Source organism: Ischnura elegans, chromosome 1 (genome assembly GCF_921293095.1).
Source record: "Ischnura elegans chromosome 1, ioIscEleg1.1, whole genome shotgun sequence".
Lineage (NCBI taxonomy): Eukaryota > Metazoa > Arthropoda > Insecta > Odonata > Coenagrionidae > Ischnura > Ischnura elegans.
This window is the reverse complement of record NC_060246.1, coordinates 135,644,247-135,660,219: the sequence shown is the minus strand read 5'-3', so window position 1 is coordinate 135,660,219 and position 15,973 is coordinate 135,644,247. Positions and strand designations below refer to the sequence as shown.

Here is a 15,973-nt window from a genome sequence, read left to right as displayed (position 1 = left end):
GATTTTTCGAGGCTCGTTACATTCTTCGTCTTCAGGGAATGATGAAGAAGAGCGCGACGTACCTCGTAAGGTCGAACATTATGTACTCTTTCACCTGGTCGGAAACCCGAGAGGGTATTATTCGTAGGAAATCGTTTTTGGTGTATAAATATTAAAATTTATATTTCCTCTGAAATATTCGCCTGCAAATGTGTTAATACTCCGAGACTAATAATATATATTAAACATTATTCCGAGAATACTAAAGACCGAGATTAGTATAGAACCACCATTATATTGATTCAGAATAATTACCACAGTAATGGATAATGGAAAGCGTAGGACAGTTGTGCTCATTGGCTCTGGAAAACCAGCTTCTTTCGTTACCCTTCAGTCAACTTTTTTCTGGCGGATACTGGTATTAAATGACATTACAAAATGATTTATTCCGATGATGAGTGTGATAAATTTTATTAATTACATGGGTGCAGCAGATTGTGAGCTCGAACATAATTTATTATTTTGAGTGAAATTCAATAATAAGCTGAGGAAGGCAGGAGAAAATATTAATATGAATTATAATAAAGGTAAAGGAAACCAGAATGACACTGTGTCTGTTGTTTAATCGTGCGTTATTTCTTTGTCTGTTTCAGGTGAACGACGCCACGGTGCTGAACAGTGATCTCATCAACAGCAATGGTGTCATTCACGTGATAGACAGAGTCTTGCTTCCGTGATCCCTCGATTGTTAAATAAGTGCTTATAAAGTGAAGTGCATCGGAGGGAGAAAGTGTCAACTTCAGCCGTGAGCTACGAGTGTGATCTGAGATACAACCATCCCGCCCTTCGCAACCAATTCCGCTGTGAAATGAGACTGAATACATCGCGGAGACATGCGTTGCTTGCCTGTTTATTATTATGATTATGATTTTTGTAGTTATTTATGATTCGCTTACTAATTGATCTTTTTATTTTTCAGCCGTATTATTAAGTTTGTAGTATGATGTAAACTTTATTCACGAGAAACTGATGAATGATTGGACGTTAAAATTTACCTGTATAAAGTAATACCCGAACTGTATATCGAGTCCTTTAGAAATGATTTTTTTTATTTAATCGAATTTTTCCATTTTGTAATATAATAAAAAAACTCACTTAATATCATCCTTGTTTTCACTTTCATCGTTTCACAGTAGTGGATATTATTGTCATATAATTTTCCTCAAATCGTCATTTGAATATTTCGAATTTTTTATTCATCCTTTAGCTTAATGCATACTTATTGTATATTATACATATTTATAAGCATTATGTAATCCAGATTTATTCCATCCCCCTCCAACTGTTTCTGTCGAAGTTGGAGTATCAATGTTCAACTAAAAAATAGATGCATCGAAGAGAAATTTATCAGAAGTGTACGCGGTACTGAAAAAAGCTGGTGCTCATTGCGCAAAGGTAAATATACTATCAAATGGAGAAAAAAGAAATCCATGTGAAGACGAGGGCGAAAATAATTATATTGCCACGGTAATTTTATTAATACGGATTTATAAAACGGCCTAGTACTTTTAGAGATTCTCAGACTTAAAATCAATATATTTATGCAGAGAAAATGTGATCATTTACTATTAAATTTGAATACCTGGTAACTACAATAGCTACGGAGGCTTCCGCGGTGATTATATTTTAATTGTTTTTCGAGTTAATGCCGTGTCGACCCCATTTTGGAGGACGACAGTTTTGAGCGCGTTCCAGCTCCATTCTTCGGGTCAAAATGATCTGCAGAGCTTCTATATAAATTATCTTCCATACAAATCTTCTCCTATCTACCTAGTAACTGTGTAAAAACTTTTAGAAATGGGCAAATAAAATATTTTTCCTTTCATCCGGGAGAAAGAGTGGCATCAGTGGCGTAGCCAGGAATTTCATTCGGGGGGGGGGGGGGGGGGAGGTCCAAAACCAGGGGAGAAATTTTTTGAAAAACAGGATACTAAGTAATGGGTTTTTAACTAATTTGAACACTTTTCGAAAAAAACTTCATTTTTTAAAGAAATATTTTGCAAATTCATGATTTTTCCATATTTTGTTTTCTTTTAAGCAGGGAAATGATTATGTTTTCATATTTCGAGGGGGGGTCAGGACCCCCCACCCCCCGGCTACGCCACTGGGTGGCATCTTATTCTTGCACGTCACCTTAAAATCATTTCATCATTGAATAAAACCAACTTTCCTTGCACTGCGGTGGTGTCCACTCATCTAAGCCCATCTAAGCCGACGAATAAACTACGCAAGAAAGTAGGGACGAGTCCGGACTTGAGTTTAAAAATATTTTTCTCCACTCAACTGATAAATTACATGCTGGGCGCCATGCTACCCTCTGTAGTTCAATGTTATGTCTATGCGCGCACTGAGACTGTTACGGCAACAACGCAGTCGATTGCACGTGTGTTTTTATTTAGGAAATAAGACACTTCCGAGTCGAATAAATAAGGATAATGCCGTCCGTAAATCCGTAAAATGTGTCGTCATCATGCTTGGACAAGCGTGATATCATTTTTACGAATAGGAGACATAAACAAACTATTGTGGAGGGCTGCGGAGAAATGTTTATGGCAAATGTTTATAAACGGACGATACTTCCTCGAAATAACTCGGGAAACAAAAATATAGGCACACATGATTTTTTCGTGAACCAAATGATTTTTTCTTGGCGAATTTCACCCTTGAAGTATGTAACTTTGCACCAGTGCGCGTGACTGCACGAAGTGCTTGTTCCATGCAGTACTTTAGTAAACATCCGTCGTGGAATAGCTTCTATATAAGAGGGACTCATTCTCCGGCAGTGGCTCAGTAAGCACTACCTCCCTTTCCTGTGCAACAGTGTGGACTTGAGACGCAACATCTTGTTCGGTTATCCCAGTCTGAGGTTCGCCTTAAATGAAGGCAGCTTGGTAGTGTAACTGGTACTATCCCTGAACGGCAAGCTAGAGATCCGGGTTCGAGTTCCAGATGGCATAGGATTTTATCATGGCGAATTAGTCCTTAGTAGTGATGGGTCGATCATGAACGATTCGATCAAAAAGATTGAATCACTAGGTGAATCAAATGACTCATGATTCATTTCGTTAAACAAGTCGATCATCAATCATCAATCACTCCGACTTCCGGTTTCATATCAATCATCTCGGTTTCCGGTTTGATTCAAAATTTGGAACGACCGATGCATGAACATACGTATGTTCATGGACTGATGCTTAATCTCTTTTCGTCAGGGCAGAAATAGTTGTGATAAAATTAAATACTATGTTATGAAGAACTGAATACTTGTGTAATCTTTTTCTTAAATGTTTTCCAGCAGTTATCAGTATTAATAACACCAATACACGTAAAAGGAAAATATTAAGATGACTCCTGTAGGAGAACGTTAAGAAGTAGAAGTTAAAGCTGGTTATATTTTATTGTGCCGTTCATAAAATTATCCTGCAGATCAGATTCATGCATTGTGTGGTGTATTTTGTGTTATATTTTGATCAACTATAGTTAGAAATTATTTTATTAGTGTTAAGAAACTGTGGCAGTTTCCCCTTCCCAAATATTTTCATGACACTGCTTCCTTCATTTTTTCAATCTAATTTACTCATCTAGGAATTCACAATTAAAATAGTATATGAAATGATAATATGGATAGCAATCAGCGTTACCAATGCTCTTCGCAGATGAGGCAGTATTTATTCGATTATTCAAAGTGATTTATTACATCCATTGATTGAGTCTTTTCGATCTTGATTCCTTTTGAGTCTTTTCAATCATGACTCCTTTGAGTCTTTTCGATCTTGATTCCTTTGAGTCTTTTCGATCTTGATTCATTTGAGTCTTTTCGATCATAATGATTGAATCAATTGATTGAATCATTTATGTGACTCGAGTCAAAATGATTGAATCACTAAAATGATCGACTTTGCCCATCACTAGTCCTTAGTATGAATAATAATTTACTCTAATTTAATCTACTCTATAATAATTCTGGATAGTGGAAAAGTTCCAGTGTTATAGACCAAGTACTTCAACTCACATCTGAAGGAGGTTCACTTAAGATTCTCGGGTGATTGTAATCCCGTGACATCACCCCCACATCTTCCCACCGCTGCGCTGGCTTAGGACTTGATGGACGCGGGACGCAAAATTTGTCTTGTAAGTCCAAGCACCAGTTCATCATTCCCGCTATATTCTAACGAAAATATCAAGGTACGCCGGGAAAAAACCGTTGACGGTTGAGCGCCCCATAACAATGCCCGGAATCTGATACTATTCCGCGCAAAATGAGAAGACGTTGTTTACTATGTTGCCTGGCGATGAAATTACATCCCTTACCCGGATGGAGATGTTGCAACCTATGAGCCTAGACGCATCGCCGCCATTCCGCCATCGGGCCTCGACTCAACAGTTTAAATCGTCACCCAATCACCGTGAAGTCCGTTGATATTATCACCCCTCCCCCGACGCCTAATGTCACGCGCCCCTAACGAAAATCACACGAACTCACTCCCTCTTCGATCAAGATTCACTCGTGGTTCGCGGGAGCAGCGTAGGAGTGAGAAAGCGCGGTGCGAGTCCAACTAGATGTAAGTACACACCAATTACCTATTAACTTTAAGATACACTTCTGTTCTGATCATGGTACTTGAGTGACAAGGAGGTAAAGTAATCATATCGGCTGATACTTTTTCCCTCTCTTTGTAACTACTCGGTGAGCGTCCAGAAATCGCGTAATGAATTCTAGACAATTTGACCCGCCCTTCTTCCCCCATATAATTTGTTAATTGCAGCTAGATAACCTCTTCTCCCTCCGGCCAAGGGTCCGCTCGTCGTTATTTTTTTAAGGCAAGGCCGTTTCGAGCTGTTTGGTCTAGGGGTACATCCCCTCCCCCTGAATGTTTTGGAACATACTGCCTTTGGTGAACCCCCAAATTTGCCTAAGGGATCCTCCGAAATCTCCCTACCGCTCCCGCCAAACCCTCCGATTGATTTATTTTTGTTACGGCCCTTTTTTTTGGAATTCCTGACCTAAGGTTTGCAAGATACTTGCGTAAAGAAACAGTTTAAAAAGATATTGAGTGGGGAAATAGGTATTTACAAAATCATCTCAAAATGTATTGGTATTTTTTTTACGATTTTAAGGTACTTGTAACGAATGAAGTTTTTTTTCCTCTCGGTCAAAAAAATTTCGAGGGCTCAACAATTGACGTCCTTCCTCCTCATGCGTTACTATTGGCAATTTTCAACCGAACTTCTACCCACACGTTCTCTCACGTTTTTATGAATGCGAATCGTTAGGAATAGGGGGCGGCATAGTGTTTTGAACCCTAAGTAAGCCTTTCCGATGCTAGTAAGGGCAGGTCTACGATGTTTTTGAGCTTGTGAGAGGGATCGGCGCCAGAGGTTTTGAAGACGGAGGGGGGAAATGGAAGGGGGAACCACACTCCTCCGTAACAGAATTCCCCGCTATGAACAGAGGGTAAAAGGGTACATCACCGATTTGTAAACAATGAGATACCTAATGATGTGCTGAAATCACTTCCCCAAGTGAAGCCGAGATATTGTGCGTTTGGCCGTCTTTAAGACCGTTTCACTCGGTTCACGTACTTGCACAATCTGACGTACAGTCACTTCCAAAAGTCTTCGGATAAAGTTTCTGGCGACACTTCTGCATCTCAAGAAAATTTTGTTTCTCTTACTCCTTTTGCAGTCCTTGGTTAAGCACCGCAAACATTTCGTTCGTGCGTGAATATATTTGCGCTCAAAAGGAGTGGTTACTTTATTATTACTAATTTATCATTCTTTTTCGATTTCTGCCTGATTTGATGATTATACCGTGTACATTTTCTACGAATTTGCCCCAGTTTTCATTCCTGATATTTTACGCCTTGTAAAACTCATACTGTAAATAACTGGAGTGGCTTATTGTTAGTGAATAATTATACTAATCTCCAGCAAATTGATTATATCTACCTTTTACTGAGTAAATAGTGAGCCCAGGTGAAAAAGTAACTGTGAAATAATTTGATGAAGTATCTAGTCAGCTCGATCATGTCACCTAATTGCAATCTTTGGCTTATTTTTGGTCTTTGCGGTATAGAAAATGTAGTACTTTCTTTTTCTAGATTAACTATAAAAAAATTTATTGATGTTTTAGTTTCTTCCGATGACTTTTGTCGGCTGGTTTCACATATCTGCTTTCTTTCTTACTACTCCTTTCTCCGTTGTACCTTTCTCGCAAACATCCCTCCTCCCCCTACCCTTTCACTTCCACCCTTCGTTAGGCATAACTCTGCAAGGGTTGACCCTTCCCCTCCTTCCTCACCTACATCCACCCTTCTTACCCTCTCCTTCATTTACCGTTCGTGTTAGAACGGCCTTTTTTTACTGTCAAACCTAATAATACGCATTAGGTCACCAGAAAGTTTAACTCCTGTGGTAGTGCCTTTAACATTGTCTGATGCAAAAAACTTTCCCCTTCCCCTAATTTATGATTCCTTTAATTCCTGATAAATTTGATATTTTTTTTGTTTTCTTAATTTTTATCATTTCTAATTATTATTGGTGGTGTAATCATTCGTGCTCTTTGTTTTCACGATTTGGTTATCTCCAGTGGTGGATGCAGAAAAAACTCAAGGGAGGGCGCAAAAGATATCCCGTGTTATCACTACTTTTATCCTAATCTAAAAATTATCAAGTCACATGCAAAGTTTAAGAAAGTTTTATTTAAACCGATTATACACTTATAGAAGACAATGCCATCTTATAAAAAAGTTACTGGTGGTGGTTCTGCAATGTTCGGCAATGCGGACGGCCCCGCAAGGGGGGAAGGCGAACCTCCTATATGTATCCGCCACTGGTTTTCTCTCTCCTCAACTATCATCAGCTCCCTTTCCCCTCCTCTGCGCGCGTATTCCTTAGCGTCTGCGTGCTAACTTGTATCATCGGGATGTTTACTCTCTATCCTTATGTAATTTTCATGGTATCAATCCGAGGAGTCTCGAAGCAAGTCTCAAGAATCCAACTCAGTCGAGGGCAGTGGCGTAGCCAGGACTTTTTTTTCGGTGGGGGGGGATTCAAAATCAAGGGGGAATTAAATTTTTTTTGCAATTTCTCGTAACAACATCCATTTCATAGGCCGTTATCCATGAGGATTATTTATCGATGTCATTTTTAAGGGTAGGTACACCGGTCTTCACTGTCTTTGTAACTTGGGATTATGCAATCATCGGAAAAAGCCGTATTGTGAAGTCAACTCCCTCATATATATGTCATAAAGGAATATTAAAAACAGTAGTGGGCCAAATATGCTTCATTTCGGGACCCTCGATGTTATAAATATATCCATGGAATATCCATCTCCTACCCCTACACTCTGCGATCTTCTTTTCAAAATTCTCTGATTCATAATTTAATCCTAGCATCTTACTGCAGCCTGTTCATTTTCTCTCGAAAATCAGTATGTGGCACCATATCAAAAGCTTTTTTTAAATCAACGATCACCGCATCAATTTCACTGCATTGGTTCAGGACTTCAGAAATATCTTGCGATAACACCAAGGTGTATGTAAATATTGTTTATTTTCCATTCGTTATACTTGTCCACACCGCCTCAAGTGTCGAGTTTTAGTTTCATCCACTATTTTTTCATTCATAGTATTCATAACTTCTCTTATATAGTCTTCATTTCGTATCCTTTCTCTTTTTCTTGGATGCTCTTCGCCATAAGACTTATTTAACTACTCTTATAGGTTACAATACCATTGATATCATATTTTATTTTCTCTTTTTTGATTTTCATTGGATATCATTTGAATCCGTAATAATTAATTCAGAAATATTACTGATACTGCATGTACCTCTAATGCACTCATGCTTATTTTTTGTTAAAATACGTTCTGTAATAATTATAAATACTATGCTGTGATTTTCTGATGACATAATAACCACAGCAGGGACAGAAAGAGATTTTATGGATATTCTCATTAATGAGGAGAAGGCAATAGCTAGGCTAAATATAATTGCGAAGGAAACATTTTTTGTTTTAAGTAGAAGAGACTTGAAACCGATTCCCCGTTTAGTTATAGCTTGAGGCAGACCCCCCAGGAAACTGGGATCCGTGAAATTTTTTGAAAAATGACATGTCTATAAATACATTTTACACAATTTTGGCAATTAAAATTTAACTTTGATGCCGTTATTATATATCAAAAGTAGACAATAGTTTTTAATATTTTTTTTATTTCTCTTAGGCTTTGGGGGGGATCTATCCCCTCATCCCCCCATAATTACGCCACTGCGATAAGGATAATTTATGAGCAAGGGAGACAAGAGTGAACTTTCCATGGAAATGAAGCTCACTCAATTGAATCACTCGTTTCCAGTCTAAATCTATCGAAATGAAGAAGGGTTTATTTCTGCAGCTCGAGGAAGTTAATACGTATGCCTCGTTAGAGAGAAATTAGTCTTGAGTATACTGGAACTGGGATTTATTGGTAGGATAAGAGAGGAGTACAAAAGAGGTTGGAAAGTAATTTTTGGAGTCAAAAATGATCGCTATGAGATGACCGTATTGTTTATTTTTCTTTCATCGGAAAATCCTGGTCGTCCACCTACCCTTCTGGTCCTTAAAAACCGTTGGCTAGACTTCCAATTGTTCAGGGGCTGAATCGACCAGAGGGTGATATGCACCCAACGCCGCGAAGGCTCAGGCAGGACTCGAACCCGTGACTACGGAATTCAGAAGACCATACAAGGCCTCCAACTCCGCCGCTAACTGGGCCGACCAGTATGTTAAATAATCGAATGATCACAAACAATTTGTTTAGACATCACTGCGGGTGTCATGGCAAATGGAAGTGTCAAGGAGATACCAAGTGATTTATGTTCCGGCATGATTTAAGTAACGGTGTAGTCAACGATGTGCAAGCACTCTCAGCTACTCAACAACGGATTCGTATCAAGATCTAATGCTCATGGAATTCGATATCAGAATCAAAATTCCGATATAATTTTTTTTGAAATTCAATGAAACGCAGTAGCTCTGAAAGGTATAAGTGAAAGTTTTTCTTGGATCTTGCATTCTAGAGTTAATTTTTGGACCAGAGGAACATAAAAAAGAAGTGGGGAAGAAAGTTTGGGAGGAAGTAAAAAATGGTAACCACAGAGTAAATATAAACTTGTGCGATTTTCAACTTATCCGCATACAACTAAGATTGAAGTCAGGGGCGAACTCAGGATCAAAATTGGGGAGGGGGGGAAGCCGTGGTCGTTCAGGTAGTAACATTTTAGCACAGAATATGTTAATGAAACCAATATTTTAAGAAAATTATTACAGCATTTTATTAGTTTTGAAAAATATTTGTTTGAAAATATGATGATTTTTATTTTAGTTCAATGTCTTACACTAATATCATTTTTCTTCAAAATAAAAAAGTTTCGTTTTGAGTAATCTTTATTTTCGCTGCTATGGGGGGGGGGGGCAGCTGGCCCTTCCTGCCCCCCGCTGAGTTCGCCCATGATCGAAGTGGCTATAGCTGTCTCGGATGAATAAATCATTATGGGGCACATTATCGGTCGCCTACGACGATAGCGCTCGTTTTCATCGAGTCAAATGCGATTCGAAATCTAATTTCCATTTAATTTATTGCTAACCAAAAAAGATTTTAATAAAATATATTTATAAGTACTCAGAGTATCAGCTGTATTCCCATTATTCTACTGAAATTGGAGTTTTGATGTTGGTGTTAGTTGTTTTTAGTGCATGCTAACTTGAACTCAGTGGCGCCGACTCCATGGGGCCTGAGGGGGCCCGAGCCCCCTCAAAGTTTCGTTTGGGGGGGCGGAGCCCCCTCAATAATTCAAGATAATAATTAAGTTATATTATGCTTTGTGAAATCACAAAAATATATTGGTATTTTTTATTTCCCATGTTTGACGATAGTTACCTTTTAAAATGCATTCAACAATGTGTTAAAACAGTAATTATAAGGTAGTAAGCAGGATAAATGAAAACAAGTGGTGTGAATTATGACAGTGTTACGGTGCTGATACACACTTTGAATTTAACCTCTTTCCGGGGCAAGACCCCCGATATGGGCCCCCCCAATATTTTTTTATAAGTCGGCGCCCCTGCTTGAACTCCCTCGAGCAGTGGCGTAACCAGGAATATGCTTTGGGTGGGGGGGGGGGAAGGGCGACCTCCCACCCCACCCCCTCAGTTTGGGAAAATATTGTAAAAATGACATGCCTACAAATACATTTTACATAATTTTGGCACTTAAAATTTGGGTTTCATTAAAAGGTTTCGTCAAAATTTACTATGTATGTCCAAACTAGACAATAGTTTTTAATATTATTTTTATTTCTCCGAGGCTTTGGGGGGGTCTATCCGCCACACCCTCCCCCTCCCCCAATAGTTACGCCACTGCCCCCCGAGTTTATTTATTATGAGATAGAAACGGCATTGAAAAATGAATTCGACGATGAAAATTAGGGAATTGTGGACCTCTAAAAATTCTTCGGGTAAATAGAGGAGAGACGAAGACGAAAGAACTTCAACTTAGAGAAGGTAAAATGGAGGTTTAATGAAATATATGCACTGTAGAGAAATGAATCAGAGGGGTTCGCGGTACTGAAACAATCTGTTGCGTATTGCGCTAAGGTAGATGATGTACTATCACGAGGAGAAAAAGGAAAACAATGTGAAGACGATGGTGAAAATAATGTTATTGCTACACTTTAAAAAAAAAGGTAGAGGGAATACCGCGAACATAATCTTCAATTCCTGGTTTGGATATAAGAGTATTTCGCATGTTGGGCTACATCAGTCCGTTTGTTTACTTTCCTAGGCTCACAATCAGTAATAGTTATCTTCATTTTTTCATGTGGGTAAGAGAGGAGTCCTGGCAAGTATCACGTATTTTTTTTGCAAGAAACAGTGTAGGTATAATTTTGATCCTTGCAATCTTAAATACTAGTCTTAACTAATCTTGCATAAAATAATGAATGAAATTGTTTTTTGAATAAATCCAACGCAATGAAGTATAGATCAACGTATTTAAACTGAATACACGCATTTTGAATAATCTCACGTGAGATTAGGGGGAGGGGGTCGAGCCAAATCTCATGATATCTCACTAAGGGGGGGGGAGGGAGGTCCAAAAATCTCCTCACGCAATTAATGGACGCCCCCTAACCTAAGCACAACATCCCGCCAGCATGTCCAGACATATAGCCGATTTTGATGTAATATTCAACCGACATAGATCCCTCATGCACCAAGTAACATTCCGATGTTACCCCAAGGTTGGCCCCACGACTGTATTTATCGGCAATAGGTCGATCCAAATTCTGCAGCAGACATCGCCTGATAGTCGTTAAGACAACATATAGCAAGGCTACAGCCAGCATTAATTAATTGGCTTCCAAAATTGAAAACATCTGAGCGATCTCGGCACGACGAAGATCGAGCCGTTATTGCTACGGTATACAACCGAAACATATCCAGGTATCGCCTTGTTTCCTCTCTATCGCTATTGCCGTATGAAATTGTGATGTCAATGTGGTTTCAATTGCAATATAATGAGCACCATTATTTGTTCCAAGGATACGTGTGGGTACCTCTGCAAATGTGACGAAGGATTTCGTCATAAAATAATGAAACTTGATATGCCCAATGATATGCATATCAGGTAGGGATCATAAGTTCAAATTTAGTCTAGTTTAATATATCCAATGTGTCGTCACAATTTTACCCCATGCCGTCCCAACTATCGTCATACGTGGTCTATGACTAGACCCGGAATGTTCATAACCGTATTTGACTGTTTCGGAGTCATGCCGTATATGTTGATCGAGTATGCTGACTTGAAAACTATATTGGGCCGATGTTGAGCTGCGGAATGATGTTACTGGGGTTTGTGCTATTCTGGAAACCGGCTAGTTTATATTTCCTCTCATTGGTGAAAAATAATTTTTCCTTGGAAATACCATCGACGTACTCTGCTTTACATATGAAATTGAGGGGTTTCGCTGATATTTTGTTCCTTGGGACAGTGGCGCAGCGAGGGGAGGGGGTTTGGGGGTTAAAATCCCCCCAGAGCTCAGAGAAATTTTTAAGTTTAATCAATTTTACTTAATTAGATTAATATTACTTATGGAATGATATAAGGATTATAAAAATATCCCTCAGAAGGCCGTAAAACTCATCATTTTGAACCATTTATCTTAAAAAAAATTCTGGGGGAGGGCCCTGAACTTCCAGCTTCCCCTAGCGGGTATTCCATACCCCCTAATTCCGCAGTATTAGTTGTGCCTAAAATCCCCCTAGCCTTAATTCCTAGCTGTGCCCCTGCCTTGGGATATTACATAGCTTAGCTTGAATATGAAAAAACACCACTGTATAAATCGACCCAGGCGTCGCTCATAGTAAAAGCATACTAAAGGTCATAATTGTAATATAAACTCTATAAGCTATCGGTATAGAATTACAGTGATATAGGCCGGTGTACAAGAGCCCCGGAACCTAGAAGGTTCGGGGGCTGGGGAAGGGGGGCTAAAAGTTGGGTAACCTCCCAGCATTAATGGCCGGGTCCGAACAAAATTGTAATTTTATCTAGTGTAATTAAGTTTGATACCTAAGGGGGGAGGGGGGAAGCGGCTATAGCCCCTCTCTGGATGCGCGACTGGTGCACAAAAATATGTGCAGTGTGTCCGGAAAGCAATTATTTTCCATGACAGCGACAGTTCTGCGTTCACGTAGCAGTGCTTGTGTTGTATATATCGCCTTGATGATTATACCTACATTCGCTAGCTTTAAAATAGCGCCGTAGCCAAAAGCGGAGGTGCCGCGGCTGAACTTGAAACAGTTGGTGGTCTTTATTCGGCCTCCTCAACCCATAAGAAAAAAGGTAGGACATAAGACGTACGTAACATATGATCATATTGAAGTCATACAGGCAGAGGAGAACTCAACCTGTATCTCTAAAACTCTGCCACAATCAATCAGCAATTTCGAGGCCTTCACGATGCAGAAAAAATGCCCCCATATGAAATATGTATGCAGTTAAGAATTTCATTGATTTTCCTATGATGAAAATTTTCCATCATTTCTTCTATCATGCTCAGCCCTTTTAATCACCCGATGGGTTATAGATAGTAATTAAAATAGCAGGCAACATTTAAAATATGCATCCTTCAGTCGAGTGTTTAACATGATATCATATGGACTGTATTAAATCTAAGCACTATTGTTTCACAAAGATTATGTGAGTAAGCGTTTACAGTTATTTAACAATAATTCATTAGCCATTTTGCCCTGTTTTTGGCTTCACAAATATGTCCCACATTCACATAAATAACGAATAGCCAAAGTTAGATTTGAAACTCGTCCACGACAAATTTTTATTTGTGGTTCAGATTCTTATCATCAGAGAACGTTACATGAGTTTTTACCTCTGAATTTGAAATAATAAAATTTTTTATTTACTATAGGTAATACATTTCAATATTGTTTCCTGATAAAAATTCAGGCGTTTTAAATAACATTTTGTGTAAGTTAACTGTTAAAGTACACCATCAAATGAATAGTTTACGGATTGACGTCACATTTTTTTACTTCTGAGACGCTACGCTAGAGGGAAGCAGAGTATGAGAGGTATTTCTCCGTGAGTTTCTCTTTTTCGCGTGAGTTGTTTGTGTTTTGCTGTAGTCGGTTTAAAATGGATTCCTCGGACTGCGATTGGGACGCTTACCATGTAAATATGTGTGTTTGCGTTATATTTTGCACGTTATACGTATAATAAGGAGTCACTCATTGCTTTTAATTGCATGCTGAAATGCGGAGTATGATTTTGGTGTTGACTTACGTGATGTTGGACTAACACCGACAATGTACTTTAATTTGGTTGTTCGTGTGTTATGACTACCTCTGGACGTAGTCCGCTTCTTTCTTTTTGCAATGGAAATAATCTTCTTCGTATAACATAATTGACATGTTAAGGGACATTGTTTTTGTGTTTATCCGCGGTTTGTGGGTGGCTATTATGGTGATCTTACATCTGAACTATAGTGACACCAAGGCTACTCTCTCCAGTGTTGAATGATGAAAAAGCTAATTTAGTTGTTTAAGCTGTGAAACTTGTGTTTTATGTTAAGTTTTTTTGTGGCATGCTTTATTTTTAATTTTGGCGGGAATGTGAGAAGTGTGTATGTTTTGGTTCAATGGCCATTGTTTGTATACAAGCCATGGCCGAGTGTACCCATTAATGGTATTCCTATCTAGTGTTAATTTCTATTGTCCAGAAACTATGTTGCTACTGGTTTTAAAAATTAAAATAGTTGCAATTTGCATAAATTCAGAAAATAATACTAATATGATATATTTATTAACTTGAAATGTGCTTAACATCATTGAGCTTTGAGTTTGTATTGCAGCAGACGTTTTGAGGCACGTCTTTTTTGTACACATTTTCTTTACGGCGTATTAGTTAACATTTGAGATAGTATTACATGCTAATTGAACTTATAAATTATTGCAGTATCCTTAATTATTGGTAACACAATTTTGATGAAGTTTTGATGTTAAATAATGCATCTACTTGATGTTGTCATGATTATTAGTGGTTAACAATACTAAATGCGTGTGTTACTTACCTGCCTTAAAGCGAATTATTATTTGAAGATCCGTTTGCCTCATTCAAAACAACGTAGTCGTTTAATGTATATATTTCAAGTAAATTATATTTATAAAATTTTGTTTTGCAATGTAATGAATTTAAATAAAATTAATACCCTTAAATATTCATTAGAGGCCAGTATTTTGAAGTGCCTGTTGTAATATGTTAGGAATTGCACGTCTATATGTAACACATTCAGCATTCCATTTTTGCTTACTCTCTGTTGTGGAGTATTTATATTGTTAAGATTTATGTTTGCATGAAAGTTTCGATAAAATTGGAAAGATTGGATTTTTATGAGGTTTTGTTAGTAAAAATATATTCAATAACGAAGAGAGAATTTTCTTCTTGTGACCATAAAGAGTCTTTTTAAACATTCTGGAGTTGTGAAAAATTGAGGGAGTATTTGTTGCATGTTTAAATGGTACAAATATTCTTGATTTCTTTGAAATTCTGTACCACTTGGGCTAGAAGAGGTTTATGTCATGCAAACTGGTCATGTTTTTTAGGCATATAAAGTGGCGATTGTAATTATTTTTCCTTTTTTAAATGTTGCTATTGTTTTGTTTATTCAATTTTCAGTTCAAGTTATTCTAATACAATTTGTTTTATTTGTATCTGAATATCCAGGCAATGAACATTCACTAGCAATGCCCGCTCCCAGTCCATACACGCCACCCCATCCCATTGAGCCTCCTCTACAGCAGACGCCTAGGTTGTCTTTTGCTCATCGGGTGGCCACTCCCCCTGCCGCACGGCGGTTCTCATCTCCCGATTCAGGAAGAGAAGAGCAGCCTTCAGAGACTCCTGTAGCATCAAGAAGGAATAGATTCTCTTCAGCCACTACTGCAAGGCGTCAGTTATATCGCAGTGAATCACCAGAAGCATCAACCTCTAGGGCTGAAGGAGATTCAACTACTGGTGGGCAAGGAGATTCTAACCTTGACGAAGACTTGAGAGACCCCGAGTTTTTCATAAAGCTCTTCAGCCAAATTGACGGACCCCTTCTGTATTCTGATATAGGCCTACGGGAGGTAATTACAAATACTTTTAATTCTAATACATATATCCATATATAAACTAATTTTTTTATGTAAATATTAATGTTTATGTTATAATACCTACTACTTATAGGCTGCTATTATAGATGCTATTGTATTTCCCATTAGTGGTTATTAGTGGATCACATATAATTGTGAAATAATTTAAGGCCTAAAGTTTATTTGCAGTTGTGAATAGTGATTTGGTTAGGGATTAGAAAATGATAAGTCTGTGTTTAA

General features: G+C 38.2%; 2 protein-coding genes across 2 annotated transcripts in view; both read left to right on the top strand.

Moving 5' to 3' along the window:
* Positions 1-1,140, top strand: part of LOC124170557 (transforming growth factor-beta-induced protein ig-h3-like) — a 244,036-nt gene extending 242,896 nt beyond the window's left edge. Inside the window, exon 15 of the mRNA XM_046549356.1 lies at positions 633-1,140. Within this exon, the coding sequence (XP_046405312.1) occupies positions 633-716 (84 nt within the window). The 3' untranslated portion in view covers positions 717-1,140. The remainder of the gene's footprint in view (positions 1-632) is intronic.
* Positions 1,141-4,516: 3,376 nt separating this feature from the next.
* The window catches only part of LOC124170549, a 48,884-nt gene continuing 37,427 nt past the window's right edge, over positions 4,517-15,973 (top strand). Inside the window, exons 1-2 of the mRNA XM_046549348.1 lie at positions 4,517-4,601; positions 15,324-15,727. Coding sequence (XP_046405304.1) covers positions 15,344-15,727 — 384 coding nt within the window. The 5' untranslated portion in view covers positions 4,517-4,601; positions 15,324-15,343. The remainder of the gene's footprint in view (positions 4,602-15,323; positions 15,728-15,973) is intronic.